The 19109-nt window shown below is 44.1% G+C and overlaps 1 protein-coding gene across 1 annotated transcript in view; it reads left to right on the top strand.

Moving 5' to 3' along the window:
- Positions 1-7668: 7668 nt before the first annotated feature.
- The window catches only part of GRK1 (G protein-coupled receptor kinase 1), a 50783-nt gene continuing 39342 nt past the window's right edge, over positions 7669-19109 (top strand). Inside the window, exon 1 of the mRNA XM_075590621.1 lies at positions 7669-8716. Within this exon, the coding sequence (XP_075446736.1) occupies positions 8015-8716 (702 nt within the window). The 5' untranslated portion in view covers positions 7669-8014. The remainder of the gene's footprint in view (positions 8717-19109) is intronic.

Below are 19109 nucleotides of genomic sequence, written 5' to 3'. Positions count from 1 at the left end.
CACTAACCCCCACTCCACGAATACACACACACACACAGACACACATACCCCATACCCCAATACACACACTCCATCCCCCAATACACACACTCCTTAACTTACCTTGGGGGAGGACTCCGGTGCTGCAACCATCCTGCCGATGCAGAAGTTGGGTTCAACGTCTGTCGCCGAACGGCGCACGTGCAAGGATGGAGCTTCCACTGTAGGCCACCAGGGGAGAGCCGGGGCCTGGCCCCTGAGTGCGGCCCAATGCCGAAGTGACGGTTGCCCGGGGCCTCGACCTGAGTCAACAGTAATGGCTGAAAGAGGCGCAGGTTGCCGACCCCGGTCCTAGGTAGAGCATTATAATTAATACCCTAATCGGACTGCTCTATTAAGTTAATAGCCATGTATTTCATTACTTCCATATACCTATTAATATCCATGTGCAAATGTGCCCCTCAGTTCTGTTTATATACTGTAGCTGTAACCTAACACTTTTCCCAACTCAATGTCAGGACAAGGGTGCTGGCCCTTATGCTACCTGCTGTACTGAACAGTGCTAGTTCTCCTGCATAGGCTTCCTCCAATTTTGCAATTATTCTTTTTTTCAACAAATTTTTTTTTTATTATTAGGACCAGGTACAGTTCACAAAATATCTGACAACCCATTATCTTATATGAGTGCCCTCGTACCCAACATTTTGTTTTACAGTATCGACTGCAAGAAAAATAAAATTAACTGACTTACAAGACGTACAAGACAAACTCAGGGGGGGGGGGGGGTTGGGGGGCGGCCAGGTAAGACGGCCAAGTGAGACGTGTCTCCAGACTGTGTTCTTGAACCACCGGCACTGTGTTTGTTCTGAGGGAGCCGACTGCCAGTCCCTTCGCGATCATCGTGGGTCTGCCCTATCGGTGCTCTAACCTGTCATTGTCCGTGCCGCTGCCCCGGAGGAGAACGCATCTTCCATTATCACAGCAGAATGTTGGTGGCATTCACCCCAGGGATGTCAGATTGGTTTAGCCAAGGGGCCCATGTTTTTAGGAAATTTGTGCCGGTGTCATTGACCAGACTCGTCAATTGTTCCATCCGGCAAACGTACCAGATTCTGTTCCGAATTTTCATCATTGTGGGTAAGTCTGGTTGCTTCCACAGTGCTGCGAGTTCGCACCTCATGGCTGTTGCAAAGTGTGCAATTAATTTTTGCGCCGGTCTGCCTAGCCCCCGCCTGCGCCTGCCCAGCAGGAACAGCCAGGGGTCCAGGGGGACCGGCTGTCCGAGAATTCTCTCTAGCCAATTTTGGATTTCCTCCCATAAAGGTGCTACTTTGGTGCAACCCCACAGCATGTGCAGCAAGTCTGCTTGGTCCCCACACTGTTTGGGACACAGTGGGGGGTAGCCTTTCACAAACTTTGCTAATCGTGTTGGGGTGAGGTACCACCTCATGAGGACTTTATATGCGTTCTCCTTCAGGGTCGTGCATATCGAGCTTTTAGCCGCTGCCAGCACTATAGAGTCCCAGTCCTCGTCTTCTAAGGTCTCCCCTAAGTCCGTTTCCCATGCCCGTCTATAGTTCAGTTTGGTGTCGTCTGTGGTCTCAGGGCAAACTACCGCTCTGTAGATCGTAGAAGTAAGTCCCGAGGTGTCCGTTCCTCTAGAACACAGCTGCTCGAAATTGGTACGCTTCGGGCGTTTAGGGATTTTATTGTAGAAGGCTCTAATCTGAAGGTATCTATAGAATTCGGAATTTGGTATCCCCGTTTCAGATTTAATTTGGTCGAATGATTTTAATAGTGGGCTACCTTTCAGATGTAGAAGCCTCGTGAGGCCCTTTGTTTTCCAGGCCCCCAGGTGTCCACCTGGCATGCCCGGAACGAAATCAGGGTTCCCTACAAACGGGGTCATATATGTGTGCTGGGTGGTGAGCGCACATCTGAGTCTGGTGTCCTTCCAAACTGCCAACGAACTCCTCATAGTCGCAAGCGGTATCCCTAGGGATTTTTGTACTCTCTGCGGAAGCCAGATTAAGTCCTGTAACTCCACCGGGGAGCTACATTCACGTTCCAGTACTACCCACCGTCGGAGAACCGTCGGTAAGTGCCACTGTACGATTTGGGTCAATTGTGCCGCTCGGAAGTAGGCCATCAAGCAAGGTACCCCTAGTCCTCCTCGTAGTGTTGGGCGAATTAATATACTAGCCTTGATGCGGGGCTTCTTATTACCCCAGACGAATTTCACCATTGAGGACTGCAAGCGGAGGATGTCAGCCCTGACCACCTGCACCGGAAGTGTCTGAAATAGGTACAGGATTCTGGGGAGGAGGTTCATTTTAAGGCACTGGATCCTGCCGATCCAGGAGATTGCATAGCCTGACCAGAGTCTGAGATCCTCCATTAGGGTCCTTATCAGTCTGGGATAGTTAGCTTTGTATAGGGCGCTATATTCTTTGGTGATATTAACCCCATGGTATTTAATCGAGGAGGCTTGCCATTTGAAGTTAAAATTTAGTTCTATCAATTTTGCGGTAGCCTTTGGCAGGTTTAAATTTAGAGCTTCTGACTTAGTTTGGTTAATTTTGAACCCCGAGATCTTATTAAATTTATCCAGCAGGCTGAAGACGTTTGGCAGGGAGGTAAGGGGCTTTGTTAACATTAAGATAATGTCGTCCGCATACAGGGCCACCTTGTGTGACTGGTCATGAATTTGGATTCCTGTTATATCTGGGTTAGTACGAATATGTGCCGCCAAGGGCTCTATGCATAGAGCGAATAGTAGTGGGGACAGGGGGCAGCCCTGTCTGGTGCCACTCTGTATCGGGAATTCCTCCGAGGGGAAGCCCTGGTGCCGGACCCTCGCCCTCGGTTCGTGATACAGAGCTAGAATGGCGCTCAGCATTCTCCCTCCCACGCCGAACTCCCCAAGCGTCTCTCTAAGGTAGGGCCAATCAATTCGATCAAAGGCTTTTTCGGCATCTAAGCTAAGTGCCATAGACGGGCTGTTCTGATTCTGGGCCAAATCGATTAAGTCTATGATCCGTCTAGTATTATCTGCCGCTTGCCTCCCGCAGATGAACCCTACTTGATCTGGGTGGACCAGCTTGGGCATTACCGTGTTTAAGCGGTTTGCCAATAGTTTGGAAAAAATTTTAGTATCAGAATTGATCAGCGATATCGGTCGATAGCTCTTACAATCAGCTGGGTCCTTCCCTGGCTTGGGGATCACTGATATGGACGCTTGGAGCATTTGGCTCGGGATAGGGGCACCATCTAAGAATGAGTTATATAGCCTAGTCAGGTGAGGGACTAATAATTTCCGGAATTTCTTGTAATATAGGTTAGAGAAACCATCGGGGCCTGGGGCCTTAGATGACTTCAGTGATTTGATTACCTCAGATATTTCCTCACCTGAGAAATCCACCTGTAGCGCGTCCCTTTCCATTCTGCTCAGTTTGGGCAAATTTGCCTCTTTCAGAAACGTCTTCAGCTGCCTATGAGTGGTCTCACAATGGGAGACCTTCGCCCCATCATATAGGGTCTCATAGTATGTTTTGAACTCTTCAACAATTTGTTTAGGGTCAGAAGTGAGGCCACCTTTATTAGTTCGAATTGACTGTATGTGGAAGTTATTACTCCTATTCTGGAGGGGGGTGAAGGGGGGGGGAAGCCGGGGTGGGGGGGGGGGACGAACCATAGTCATGTTTGATGGGTGTTCGGCACTGGTGAGTTTATTCCCTGTGATTGGTCTCTGTAGGCCACAGCCCTGCTCTGTATGCCCAATGCGCTTGTCTAATTTTGTTATAGAGCTGGGTGCTCATGCCTCTTGCATTGATTTAATGCACAGGGGGGGGAGGCAAGGGGGGGGGGGGAGGCAGGAGGAGGGGGGGGGTGCGTGAGGGCAAGTTGCCGGTAAGTTTGAACGTGGGGGGGGGGGGGGGGGGAGCCTGTGGGTCTGTCCCACCTAGTTACGCGCCGCCGCGGGCCAAGCGCTCCTAGCTTTACCCTTATCGTCTTGCCTGCCTATGGGGGGAGATGCGTGGGGGTGGAGGGGGGGGGGGGGTTGCTGGCGCGCATGGGAGTCATACCCGGTCCTGAGGGTGCTCCCTGCGGAGTGTCCTGCAGAGGAGTCCCCGTTTCCCTCCATCCGTGGGGGCTCCTCTTTCTCGGCCGGGGGATGAAATTGGAGGGGAAGGGTGAGGGAGAGATCGGCTGTGGCCGCTGTTGTCGTATCTCTATCCCTGCCAGGGCTGTACATCCGGTTCCGGAGGAAGCCGGCATCTGGAGGCTGAAGCATCGCGGGATCGCCTATGCCCGACGAGATGTGCCCCATCCAAGATGGCCGACTCACTGCTTCCGGTGACGTCCTTCCGGATGCCATCATTGAGTCGCCGGACGTCGGGGGGAGCGGATGTCTCCTCGCGATCTCTTCCCGCCGAAACGACCTCCACTTCCGGTAGGTGCTGGTGATCCCTCCATGCGGTCTGGCGCCGCCATCTTCTGGGTCTTGCGTGTCACGGGGATTTCCTGGTGTTCCTTTTCCTTCACTGCGACTGGCACAAAAGGTAAGTTTATGCCGCTTCGGCTCCGCGTCCATTGTTCATTTAGGAGCAGTTATCCAGAGGTCTCCGATCCTTGCGGGGAAGCCTGCAGTACATTTTGCACTGTTTTTCAGGGTAGGTCTGGCGAGAGTCTGGGAGAAACTAGGGCCTAACTGTGGCCAACTCAACTGTTAGGGCACCGCTTTACACCTCTTCCTCCGTCGCCCGGGTCTTGCGGCTTTTTGGGCTGGGGGCTTTTTGCCACTCTGCGGGTGGACTCCGCTCTCTGCTGTTATTGGATACCGGGCCTTCCTCCAGTCCTAGTTTGCGGAGGAACTCTGGGGCTTCTTCTGGCTCCTTCATGGAGATGGCCTTCCCATTACGCAGGACCAGTAGTCCAAATGGGAAGGTCCATCTGTATCTTACTGCCCTGTCCCGTAGTATTTTCGTGACGGGTTGGAGTTTCTTTCGGCGAGCCAAGGTTATAGGGGAAAGGTCTTGGTATAGTTGAATGGATGCTCCTTCAAAACTGCATGTCTCGGGGCCCCGGGCTGATTGGAGCGCCGCTTCTCGGGTGCTATAAAAGTGCATCCTAGCGATGATGTCTCTTGGGTGTTCGGGGGCCACTGGCCTACTCCGGAGGGCCCGGTGGCAACGGTCCATTGCCAGCTCCGTCACCGGCACCCCCGGTAATAACACAGACAGCCAGCGGGTAATAAAATCTTTAATATCCGCCACGTCCTCAGAGATGCCTCTGATGCGGAGGTTGCTTCTGCGGTCTCTGTTCTCCGCATCTTCTTGTCTTTCCGCCAACTCCGCTATTTGCGCCTGCATGTGGTTTGCTCTCCTCTCAGCCTTTTTCGCCGCAGTGTTGGAGGCCGCCATGCTGTCTTCTAATGCTCCCGTGCGTTCTCCCAGGCCCTGGATTTCTTGTTTAAGTTCTTGAATTTCGGCGCGGAAGAGCGACCTCATATTATTGTAAAGCCGGTCGAAGTCGCATCTTCGTACCGGGAGCTGGCCTGCTGCGTCCTCTCTCTCCTCCTCCCGGTCAGATTCGGATCCCGCTGTGGAGCCCGGCGCCATTTCTGCCTCGGCCCCCCGCGTTGCGGCTCGGCTCACATACTTGCGCATATCGCCGGTTGATTTTTTTTTTGTGGGTTGTGGGGCCATCCTGGTTTATTCCCCTGTAATTGAGTGGTATTTATTTTCGTGTAACGTGAGTTTTGAATATGCTGCTGTTGTTGTTTAATGCGGCGGGTGCGGGAGCTCTCAGCTTAGGCTGCTACTCTCCTCACCATCGCGCATGCGCCTCCTTTGCAATTATTCTTATTGCCTTGCAATATTACCCTTCACACAAATTCATTTCTGTTTTACGTTTTACCGCTTGGAACTTAGAGCTTGGAGCCTGCTCGCCAAAAGGACTTGAATGTCCACTGAAATCCCTGCACCTGTAAATTCACACCTGAACTACAGAGACGAAATGGGCAGTGTACTGGCACATGAACCCCTTAGATACAAAACTGCTTATTATAGAGATTAAAATAAAAACATAAAAATTAGACTATTTATAAAAAACACCAAAAATAGACTGATAGTTAGTGACTCTACCCCTGGAACCTCCTATAGACAGTGCTAGTGCCCAGGGGTAACCCAACCTTTTTTCTGCACCTGTAGGGTTACCCCGCAACGTTGCACCTCTTACTGGAACATCACTCTGCATTAATACATTTTTCATATTAAAAGCAGGCTGCTGTGATTGTTCTTTTGAGTGCTGCAGGAACCGATGTTGTTTGGAACCAATCTGCTCGCAAGTATTTGTTATTGTGAATCTAGTCCCCCCTGCTCCTCACTCACACCTATCCTGGAAGTTGTCCGTTGCCCACCCTCTGTAAAGTCTCTTTGGCTCCTCTCTAGGCATACAGTATCATCATTCTCCAATGGCCCAATTTTTCTAGCAAATGTCGCCAGGTCACATGTCCCTTTTATACACTAACATTTTTGCTCAAATGTGGCGAACGTCACAGATACTATTTTTCATCTTATGTTATATTTTAAATGATTGAATATCTATTAAGTGCAGCTTGGTAAAAATCTGTCCTGAGTACTTAGGTAAAAATAAACAATGTGGGCTTTCATTTGAAGAAGACAATACTTGAATAGATTCAGCAGGCATTCTGGGCATATTTTTAAAGCTGCAAAGTATACCCAGTATTAATTTTGAAATAGATGCAGCTGCCTTTAGTTATGTTAAATGAAAAATAACATTGTGCATTGGAAATGTAAATAACAGCTTTGGTATCTAGATAACTACTAGTTATTAGGTTTTAAAGCCTGCGCCGTAGTTGCTCTGTGAAACAAACTATAGAAGGTCTGGACTAATCCAGAGATTTTGTTTTATATATGTCTTCAAAGACTATAATCCTATTTGCACCACAATGAAAGAAGTGACATGCCTGTGAAAGATGAACATAGTACTTCTTCAATGGCATATTTTTTTAATGCAATTATTGCACATGATTACATTATTACAAAAGCTCATCCCATACTGTATATGTTTTGAGCAAACAGTGATAGCCAACATAAAAAAAATAGAAATTGTAATACTTATAAGATTTATATGCACATGGTTTAGGCTTTGAGACTGCCGTGCTAAATAGGGGGTTTCACAAAAATAAACACAAAGGCCCTTATTCTGTAAAGTGCTTTAATGCTGATATGGCTTTCCGTGCAATAGCGTCAGATGGGTTCTACCACAGTTTATAGAATAAGAGCCTAAATCCCTTTATTATGCTTCACAGATATGTATGTCTGAATATAATTCCTATTTTGATTAATATTTTGAGTACAATTAAAATCTACTTCACTCTTTGTCATATAGGTAAAATATATGTAAAATGCAACACACTGACCAACCCTAGGTGGATGTACTTGACATTTAAGACCAGCTCGCCCACATACTTTAGCTGGCAGAAGGGATACTGTACATTTGTATGAGATAATGAGAGAGAGAGAGAGAGAGAGAGAGAGAGAGAGAGAGAAAGAGAGCGAATTATCTATCTAAGTGGATAAAGAGTTTACAGAGGTGTTGACTCAGGGGTATTATTTCCTTCACCTGTCATTTAACTATCTCTTCCAATAAAACGTTCCTCTATCATATCTCAGAAGATTTGGATTATCATTGTATGCCTTTCGCTGATTCTCTTTGCAACACTAGAGGGATTTTTTTAAATGAGTTGTTTGATTTGTGTATTTATTTATTGTGCCTGCAAGAATTCCAGGGCACTATCCTTTTCACCTACTATTTCTTTATGAGCAGTGCAGAGTGGTCATACCATACCCAATTGGAGATCTTAGTCTATAATTCTAGCTCGACCAAGGGGATTTTGCTAATCTTGGGAAGCACTGCATGCAGGGGGCAGAACTTCCTCTCAGTCAATCTGTCCTGTTCATAGCTGCCCAGTTGTTCATGTTTGGTTCAGGAGACTAAACAATCAAAGATGGATTTTGGGGCATTGGAAACGGTGGTAGCCAACTCAGCTTATATTACAGCGCGAGGCAGTTTTGATGGTGGCTTTAACCCTCAAATTACTAGGAACAAAAAGTTTCGAGCTAGGCTAAAGCTACCACCCGTCTCAGATTGCGAGCACTTAAAGAATCAGATTGATCTGGAGTTTGATAGTATTTGTGTCAAGCAGCCCATTGGAAAACGATTGTTCCAGGAGTTTTTGGGAACAGTTGATCGGTACAAACCTGCACTAGAGATCTGGAATGATATTGAGGACTACGATACTGCGGAGGATGAGGATCGCTTGCAGAAAGCTAAGAGTATCACAAACAGGTATCTTGACTCCCAGGCAAAGCTATTTTGCCACTTTTTAGAAGAGAAGGCTATTCTGAAAGTGAAAGAGGACTGTAACAACGTCCCAGATGGGCTGTTTAAACATCTGCATCAGTCTACCCTGGATTATTTAAAGGAAGATGCATTCCTGCAGTACAAGGAGGGCAAGCACTTTTCCAAATTCCTGCAATGGAAATGGCTGGAGGCCCAGCCTATTGGAGAGGACTGTTTTATGGACTTCAGGATCCTGGGAAAAGGTGGATTTGGGGAAGTGTCTGCTTCCCAAATGAGGGCCACAGGCAAAATGTATGCCTGCAAGAAACTTAACAAGAAACGACTGAAGAAGAGGAAGGGCTTTGAAGTAAGCATTTAATCCATACATTTAAAAATAAGTTAAATATTTCAGTTTCACATAATAAAAATAGCACTGTTGAAGTCGTGGGATTTTGCAACACTTTGATTGGCTAAAGATCATGTGACCAGGGGCTTTTCATTGGTTTCACTGCGTGGCTGGATTTAGGTTTTTGAAGGTCACAGCAAACCATACTGGTCAGTAGTAGATGCTTTCCCCATGGTATTGGTAATGCACTTACAAGCAGTTGATCCTACAAAACATTTCAGTGGATCTGTCTAATGATTTTCAGACACCTACTTATTGTTTTATTAGCAATTTCCATTTTCAAATATATAAAATAGAGACCATACACATATTTAAGCAGTGCTACGAACGTTTGAGTGCACTGCAGTTCCACAGGAGTAAATGGTCATTTTAAGTTTTCAGTTTCTCTTTTACTTTTTAAAATATTTATCGTGGTCTATTTTGAAATTAATCCAAATGCCAGTTATCGCATATAAAAGTGCTGAAATCAAACAAATGATTCACAGTGATACGTCCAAGCTAATAATATAGAAGCTATACTGGTTCTTTCTTTTTATCTGAACAGTATATTTTTTGCCTCTCAGCGATTCATTTGTTGCAAAGACTTTTCAGCTGAGTAGTGTTTACAGTATGTGGTGAAAATGTAAATATTGACTGCATTGGTGGATCGTAACTGAAAGAAAAACTGAAGAAAGACCTGAACCCTAAAGTTTTATACTTTAAGAACGGAAAAGGAGAGTTTATTCTAAAGCATATTCCAAATGCTGTAAGAATTAAGTGAAATTATGCATTTGTATTTAATAATAATGGGTGATTTATAGTCCCAAATAACACCAGAATTTTATTTAAAAAAATGAGAAGTTGGCAGGGCTTTGTAAAGTTACACTTTAGCACGCAGATGCAGCAACCAAATACTACAATAGTATCTTAATTATTAAGGTTGGGCACTTTCACTTTTGTGTTTTGGTTTCTGTTTCTAAAAAAATGTTCTACTTTGGTTTTGGATTTGTAAAAATGAGGGGAAAAAAAACAAATGAAACTGTATTTTTTTAATTATTTGGTTGAAGTATTTAATATTTAGAACTTTTTGCACATGTTTGGTTTTGTTTCATTAATGAACTTAAACGTTTGCTCAGTTTATAAAAAAAAAAAAAAAAAAAATTCCCTGAAAATCTGTTTTTCCAAAGTTCGAAATTTGTGAGGGTATTCCAAAAATGAATCCAAAATATTATGATGCCTCGGCAGAAGTGTAAGAAGACGTTTGTTACTGTAGAATAAATAAATAACCACTAAATTATCAATTTATACATTTATAACAATCACATAGACTACCAATGACAGCCTTCTAACTATTATCAAGTTAAATATTACACCGATTACACGATTATCCTCATCAGCAATGACCTCTCATTCTAAAATAGACTTTAGGAACTGTTTTGTTTATATAAAATGTAATGTTAAATAACGGAACAGAGCTATCTGATAGTAAATACATTATAATCGTGTCAGATCTTTTGATTACTCTAATTCCTGCAAGTTGAAAATAAACACATTTCTATATATTTTATTTTATTTCAACACATCCTGGATAACTTATTGTTTGCCTTCATACTGTATGTAGATAATTATGCTCACTATGCAGCTAGAAAGAAAACAGATACAGTATCGCCGACTGAAAACTGCAGTATTGTATATAAAAAAATTCGAATTTTTTGTTATAAATAAAGTTGAATTATAGCGTCATAGAATTACCTTTACCATTGTCACCAATTTATTCTTTTTCATTTTTAATATGTGCATTTTGTATCACACATTTAATGAAACAGGTACGGTCGTATAAAAGACAAATCTGAACTGAGTTGTATTGAGTTGTATTTGAAGCACAGGCAGTGTGGGTTCTTATATAAGAAACACAAGAGCTTTACATGCTGGAGGGTATGTGGGATTAAGGTCACTACTGTAAGTTCATTAACTCAGTTTGTGAAAAACAAGCACAATTTAACGAAGCAACATGTATTGGAATATAAATCCTAAAAGTGATCCAACATTTAATTTCCTTAACAGAACCATCCCTGTTATAAACAGCTTCTTCGATTCAGTCTCAATGACAAGTATACTAAATGCATATCATCAGACACGAATAAAATACAAATAAACACGTCAAATTGTCCTTACGATAATGTCTGCAAATGTAACACCATTTAATGGAAACGACTTTTTGTGTTATAAAATTTCTGTGCTTTTTGTATGGTATTGTGTGGTAGTTTTGTACATCAGAAATGTCGGTGTATTTGGCATTGGCAATCTACGGTGCAAAACGGTGAATATTTTATATTGATCAACGTGCAATGTAAAACATCCAGACTGCTCACATTTCGTCAGTATGTAACATATACTAAAGTTGACATTACCAATGAATTTCTGCACTCGCTATTTATTAGGCCGTGCCAGTAGCAATGTTACATAATGTGAAAGCTACTTTTTAGTGGCCTGCCCTAGAATTCTATTAAAACGCAAATAAGTCCTTGGGTGACTCTAGGAAGTTTGTGCCTGATTGATCTAAATGTTAAATTCTGCTTCAGGGGAGCATGACTTACATATTCCCTTTATTTTAGTTGAGCTTCTGTTTAGGGAAATATTGGATTTAGAGGCAGAAATGTTCCATAGCATTACTAAGGCCGTATGTAATAAAGGGATGACAAAAATGCAGGAACAATTTTTTGTGTTGGGGTGTTGTACATGCAAGATCAGTAATATACATACATTATGTATGTATGTATGTATGTCTTTATTTGTATAGCGCCATAAAATGTACATAGCGCTTCACAGTAGTAATACATGTCATATAAATAACAAATATAAATAACAGATCATGGGAATAAGTGCTTCAGACATACTGTAAAAGTAACATTAAGGAAGGAGTCCCTGCTCCGAGGAGCTTACAATCTAATTGGTAGGTAGGGAGAACGTACAGAGACAGTAGGAGGGAATACTAGTAAGTGCGTCTGCAGGGGCCAAGCTTTGTGTCATGTGTCCATGATTATCCAGTGCTACTCATATGCTTCTTTAAGCAGATGTGTCTTAAGGTGGGTCTTAAAGGTGGATAGCGAGGTGGCTAGTCGGGTATTGAGGGGAAGGGCATTCCAGAGGTGTGGGGCAGAAAGTGAGAAAGGTTTAAGGCGGGAGAGAGCTTTAGATACAAAGGGGGTAGAAAGAAGACATCCTTGAGAAGAACGCAAGAGTCGTGATGGTGCATAGCGAGAACTTAGGGCTGAGATGTAATGAGGGGCAGAAGAATGTAAAGCTTTAAAAGTGAGCAGTAGAATTGAGTGTGAGATACGCGATTTAATCGGAAGCCAGGAGAGGGATTTCAGCAGGGGAGACGCTGAGACAGATTTAGGAAAGAGTAGAGTGATTCTGGCAGCAGTGTTTAGGATAGATTGTAGGGGAGACAGGTGAGAGGTAGGAAGGCCGGACAGCAGGAGGTTGCAGTAATCGAGACGTGAGAGAATGAGGGCCTGAGTCAGAGTTTTGGCAGTTGAGTAACAGAGGAAAGGGCGTATCTTTGTGATATTGCGGAGGAAAAAGCGACAAGTTTTAGAAACGTTTTGAATATGAGAGGAGAATGAGAGAGAGGAATCAAGTGTGACCCCTAGGCAGCGTGCTTGGGCTACTGGGTGAATGATCGTATTTCCAATAGCAATGTGGAAGGATGTAGTAGGGCCAGGTTTGGGAGGTAGTATAAGGAGCTCTGTTTTTGCCATGTTAAGTTTCAGTCGGCGGATGGCCATCCAGGATGATATTCCAGAGAGGCATTCAGAAACTTTGGTCTGTATAGCAGGTGTAAGGTCAGGGGTTGAAAGGTAAATTTGTGTGTCGTCAGCATAGAGGTGATATTTAAACCCAAAAGATGTGATTAGGTCACCTAGAGAGAGTGTGTAGAGAGAAAAGAGAAGGGGTCCCAGGACAGAGCCCTGGGGTACCCCCACAGAGAGATCAATAGAGGAGGAGGAGGTGTTAGCAAAAGAGACACTGAAGGTATGATGGGAGAGGTAAGAGGAGATCCAGGATAAAGCTTTGTTCCGAATACCAAGAGTATGGAGAATGTGAAGGAGAAGAGGGTGGTCCACGGTGTCGAATGCTGCAGAGAGGTCGAGTAATATGAGCAGAGTTTAATGACCTCTGTCTTTGGCAGCGTGGAGGTCGTCAGTTATTTTAGTGAGGGCTGTTTCAGTAGAGTGAGCAGTGCGGAAGCCAGATTGTAGAGGGTCTAGTACAGAATAGGTGTAAACATTTATAAACCAGGGGGGTGCAACTAGGATGACCATTTTTGCCCTGGCAAAAACCGGGAAAAATGTCACGCATGCTCATTCGGCAGTCGCTGACCGTGCATACGCGATCAGCACTTGCCGGCTTCTTGTGCGCGTGCACGATTGGCATTTGCAGACTGCGCATCCATGATTTCCATTTGCTGGTTGCTCATGCGCATTCGTGGTCGTCAAGTGCCGATTGTGCATGTGTACAAGTGGCCGGCAAGTGCTGATCGCGAATGCGCAGCCAGTAGGATAGAAAACAGGGATAGCACCCCAAAAAGTTGGAACAGAGACCTAAAAACCAGGACTGTCCCAGCTAAACGGGACATTTGGTCACCCTAGCTGCAGCACTGCTAATTAATTTTTTGATTTGTATCATTTTTTAAAAAAAAATTGCAGTATAAGTGTAGTTGTTGATTTATTAGATTTTTAAAATCAATGTTATTGTTTTATTTTCTCCAATTGTTTTTGCAATTTAATTATTTTTGTATTTTTTCCCCCCCTTTACTTTTTGTTACTATGGAGAGGAGGTGAAGGTTGAGAGGAGACAGGAGAGGGTTGGGAGGCAGGTGGACCGTGGAAAAGGCGGCACTACTGTGACCCAGTTTAAGATTAGGCGGTCCTGGGAGGCTGAAGCTACCCCACCACTGTCTCAACTACATCCACCATCCACTACAGCCACCACAACTACCATCAAGTCAGCAGCAGCAGCAAGGGAGAGAGTGGAAGAAGTGGGGCAGGGAACGTTCCCACTTTTTCCCCTGAACCCAATAACCAGTTTTATGAGTAAGTTAGCTGCGGGGGTAGGTGCTGCCGGGTCATCACCACCACTGTCCTCACTACCACCACCAGAACTATGAAGAGTAGTAGGCATTTGGGTCACTAAGACAGAGTCTTCCTTCTGAACTAGTGCTTCCACATTCCCCACCATGACCACCAGTAGTGTAATCACCATCACAGCTGGGACTTGGAAGGAGATCAGAGGCTAACCAGGGACTGAGTTTGGGAGACCATTGAAGCCTTGTTTAGAACAGAAGGCCTATTCTAGAAGAAAGCAGTCAGTGGGGATGATAGCATGGCTGAGTTAAGAGATGCCATACTTGGAAGACCAAATGTTGAAGCAACATCCCACAGTGTCAGTCTCCTCCATTACCCTACTCATCATAATAATGTCCCTCCTATCCCGAGGCCCATAGAGTAAATATTATTGGGTGGCTCCATTTAGAAAATGTTTGCCCACAAGTCTCAAGTTGTAGTGATTGTGGTGAGTAGGGCCTATGGGATGGACAAGCAATAGTGTTGATTGGCAATAGTACAAGTGGCATGGCAGCACTGGTCATCATCTGAGCTCAGCCAGGCTCTCTCACTCACAGTTACTGATGTGTGGTCATCCTCTATCAGTTCTCTTGCTTCTACCAGGCTTTCATTCACTTTCTTCAAGTGTATATGTTGGTTATGTTTACTGACAAGTCTCAGGTGGTACTACTGTAGTGGTGGTATTGGAGATTGACAGTGGACACTGGTGTTGGTGGGTACTACGAGGTGGCTCACTACAGTATCATCTCCAAAGTCAACACATAGCCAGCCAATCAGAAAATTGTTATTTCATTCGGAAACAAATTATACAAAAACACAAATGTACATAATTTGTATTCTGTAATTTAATATGCTTCCACCACAGTAGATCGTGACATGGAGACAGACATAACATAGTCTAGGGAAATAAGATGGTCATTCATTTTAATGAATGTAAGCCTTTCAACATTGCTACTTGACAGGTTGGTCTACGATTTGTTATGGACCCAGCTGTGCTGAACATTCATTCAGATAACATGCTGACTGGGGGACAGCTGAGGCATTTTGGTGCCAAGTGTGCAAGTTCACGCAATATTTCTTTTTTTTCCACCCAGTATTTTAGAGGATCAGAGTTGGGAGTGAGATAAGTTGTCATTCATTTATGCCGTCACCATATTCACCAGCTTGCTCCCTGCAATTCCTGTGTTTGCGACCTCACATGTACCAAACCAGAACGTGGCAATATGTCCCCACATTAAACTACCTTGGTTACTACTGCCAATACTATCACTAGTAGCAACATAATTGGTGTATCATTTACAGAGATACCCAGATGAGTACCCAATTCCCCTGCCTCACAATGGCACATACTGTACCCTCACTGCACCCTCATCCTCTATGTTTATGTTTAAAATCTCTAGACTATAGATTTGAGAGGAATGTAATAAATATGGTGTGACAGGCTGCCAGGAGCTAGATGTACTTGCTGCTGCTGATGGCCTAAGCAGCATTCTAGAAGAATGCTGTCTCACTTCTCCCCCTGCTTGAGCTATCTCTGACAACAATGAGGGTGTTAGTGGTGGGCTTGTGTGTGTTATTTTTCAACTTTCAATTATAGAATATATAGGGAAGTTAGAGTCACTTTGGCTTTTCAGTGTACTAGGAGGAGCACTAGTTGTGATGGCAATGTTGTCAATACAATCTACTACTACAACTACTGTTATTATGATCATCATCACCGTATGCTACCACCATAACAGACAGTGGGTCCTATTCACTAAACTCAGTGCAATGCACACTAAAACATGTGTGTCAAAACGGTATTCACTACGAAAAAACACAATTTTTTTAAAGTGCGGACAAAAAATGCAAGATCGTACTACTTGTTTTTTTTTTTTCTAAGTGTTATCGCACTGAATCTGTTTGCTTAAACGGCAGCCTGTAAGAGCTGCATGGAGACGCTGTGTCTCCATGCAGGGCTCTTACAGGCGATCGTGCAGTTTAAATATTAATTTTAATAATAGTGTACGGGCGCAGGGGGTCTCCTGAGCTCGACGGCATTGAGTTCAGCCTCGGGAACCCCCGGCTTCCCGTGTTACAGTCCCCGGTATGTGGTGCCGGTTATCCCACCATTTTTAAATCCTCCACGTCACGGCCCACGTGACCTGTGGATTTAAATACTGCAGGAGATAGTGGCACCACATACCGGGGCCTGTATCTCGAGAAGCAGGGGGTCCCCGAGGCTGAGATAAAAGCGGTTCATGTCAGGAGCCCCCCTGCTCCTGCACACTATTATTAAAAAATAAAAAAATTAAATCATTACCGTAGTGGCTAGCCACTAAGGTAATTAAGCTGTTTTAATGTGATTTTTAATAATAGTCTAAGGGAGCAAGGGGTCTCCTGAGCTGAACCGCATTAATTTCAGCCTCGGGGACCCTGTGCTTCCCAAGTTATAGGCAGCGGTATGTTGTGCCGCTATCTCCTGTACATTTAAATCTCCCGGTCACGTGACACGGAAGATGTAAACATTGCGGGGATACCGGCACCCCATACCGGGACCTATAATTATTTTTTAAATGTAATGTGTTTTATTTAGTGGCTGTTTTTTTTTTTTAGCTTGCCCATTTATTGCCATAGTGGCAAACCATGGCCATATTATAGGAATTATAGCTATATTGGGTGATCTGGATAGGCCGCTATTACTAGGTGGAAATCCAAGAACAAAGTAAGTTTGCAGATGATAGATTCATGCAAATGCTATTTTTTTCTTCGGGAGGCTTGGCACCTAAAAACAGTTGGTGGGAGTGTATTCTGGTAGTTGCTCTAGTAAATGTAACGGTGTCTGATTCGGACGGTCTCCAATAGTGTTGCACAATAGTGCGAATAGATGCGCATCTCGCCGATCTCATAATTATTTGTAACATAACGCTTTTAGCTGCTGCTTTTGAGTGATTCTTAAATTGCTCTATATCAATCCCTGCTTGCTCATTGCACATGGAATCCAGCCTCTTATGTTGTTTGTCCTGGTCGGTCAAAAAAAGGTTTTCTGGACATTATTAAGAATTGGAACATATTCTGCCCAATGTTTGCTGTTTTTCCCAAGATACTGAAATGTAATGCACCACACAGAGAGGAGAGTCTGTTGTGTCCCTAACAAAATCCAGTTCAACAGGTGATTTATCCATTGAACCAGTTTTTTTTTTCCTTTTTAGTATTATATGGAAACCCTCTTGGGTATGAACTAACATGGAGTCGTATCTATGAATTAAGGATAACTCAGCCCCCCTGGGCCCAGGCTGCAATGGCAAGAGCTAGAAGAGATGACAATTTTATAGACAGAGTGTTTAAGGCTATAGACACATTATCCAATGATGTTAAAAATGTTAGTAGTAGTTTAATGTCCCAAAGTTGAGTTGTATTTGGCCATTATGGGTCTAGACAGAGTAGCCCCTCTAAGTAAACGGATATAAAATTCCTGGGAGTAAAGGTTTGGTACCAAATTACCTAATGTCGTTCCGTATTAATTGAGCTTTCAATTTGTTGGCATGGAAATCTAGAACCATTTCGACTGTGTCTGTTTGAGTTTGAGGTTTATTGGCCTCATGACAAAATTCTGAGAATTATTGTCTTGTATCCTTTTCTGGTCCATCTTCTTACGGATGATTTAATCAGGTCCTGAGCTGTTAACGAGACTGTTTGTTTAATTCCACCCCCAATAGGGTTTTCCTCCAATTGGACTGTGAGGGATTATACAGGAGGTCCCCTGTTCCCCGGAAACAATTGAGGGTGTTCCCAAATTGAATAGTTGAAACTTATTTGAGCATGGGAATTCATTGGAACCACGGTTTTTAAGGCCATACTTGGTATTGTGACAAACACCACCCTTGTGTAGCGCTGATATCTGTCTAGATCTTCCCGACATGGTCTTCTAGGGTTTATTTAGAGAAACACAAGAATAAGACGTAGCATTATAGTGCGTAACTCAGGCTTCTGCCTGTTTTATTTTGTCCTAGTAGGGGACTGCAGCTTTAACAGGTACATGTTGGAGACACTCAGCCATTGACCTTCAGTAGTTTGCTCTTATGTCAGTAACTCAATATTTCACCCAGACTGGCACTTTAAGAAATCTAAAATCATAAAAATAATGCCTATCCCTTTTAGGGAAACGTGTCTCTGTGTCTCTGTGTCTCTGTGTCTCTCTGTGTCTCTGTGTCTCTGTGTCTCTCTGTGTCTCGCTGTCTCTCTGTCTCTCTGTCTCTCTGTCTCGCTGTCTCGCTGTCTCGCTGTCTTTCTGTGTCTCTCTGTGTCTCTCTGTGTCTCTGTGTCTCTGTGTCTCTCTGTCTCTCTGTCTCTCTCTCTCCTTTTGCACTATTCCTGCACTTTCTGACCTAAATCGGGCAGAAAGCTGCCTAATATTCTGGGACTATGTCACAGTATCCATATTGATTTTTCGTAATAACCTTGGAATAACAGATGGGGGAGGAAAGGTATATGACATTATGAAGGATGTCCATGCAAATGTCAACGTGCCCATGTTCCATGCATCATTTATCAAGACCCATGATAAACATTTCAGGATCTGTGTAGAGGTCAGAGTGACAAATTGATCCATGTCCATCTCCCCAAATGTCTTTTTTATTAGGAGGGACCAGTCTCTCTTGAGGGACAATATACTGAGGGTTAACCTCTGATGAGATAGTGTGTCTGGGTCACTGGGAGCAACTGAAGGGCTGGAATCCAGGGGCTTGGATTGAGTAGAAGATGGATAGAAATGGTCAGTAATGAAGCAGAGGTCAGGGCTGGCAGCAGGCAAAAGATGCTCAGGAACAAAGGAGAGGTCATGGCAGAAGTCAGAAGATGATCAGGAACCAGCAGAGGTAAGGCTGGATGTTACTGGGTTTGCACTGGAGAGGCCGGAAAAGTAAGGTCCGAGCAAGGTCTGGTAACAGTAATAGAATGAATAGGCAACAAGGTAACAGCAAGCTTGAGTACTGGGATGAACTACAATAAAAAGGAAACACGAAGCAGAAGTCTTAAATAGGGCTGATAGTAGGAAAGGGACAGATGCGGGTGATTATGTCATTAGCAGGTTTCAAACAGTTCCTTATCAGAAACAGCAGCAGTAAACAGCAGTCCCAGTGGCAAAGAGGGAGAATTGCCGGCGAGAGTGACTGGAGTTCAATCCCCACCAGGGACATCCTCTGGACCATCCTTCTTCAGCCTAGCGAGGTACTATTTATGAAAACCCTTGACTTGCCGTGGGGCAT

Source organism: Ascaphus truei, chromosome 3 (genome assembly GCF_040206685.1).
Source record: "Ascaphus truei isolate aAscTru1 chromosome 3, aAscTru1.hap1, whole genome shotgun sequence".
Classification (NCBI taxonomy): Eukaryota; Metazoa; Chordata; class Amphibia; order Anura; family Ascaphidae; genus Ascaphus; species Ascaphus truei.
This window is presented reverse-complemented; position numbering and strand designations above follow the sequence as displayed.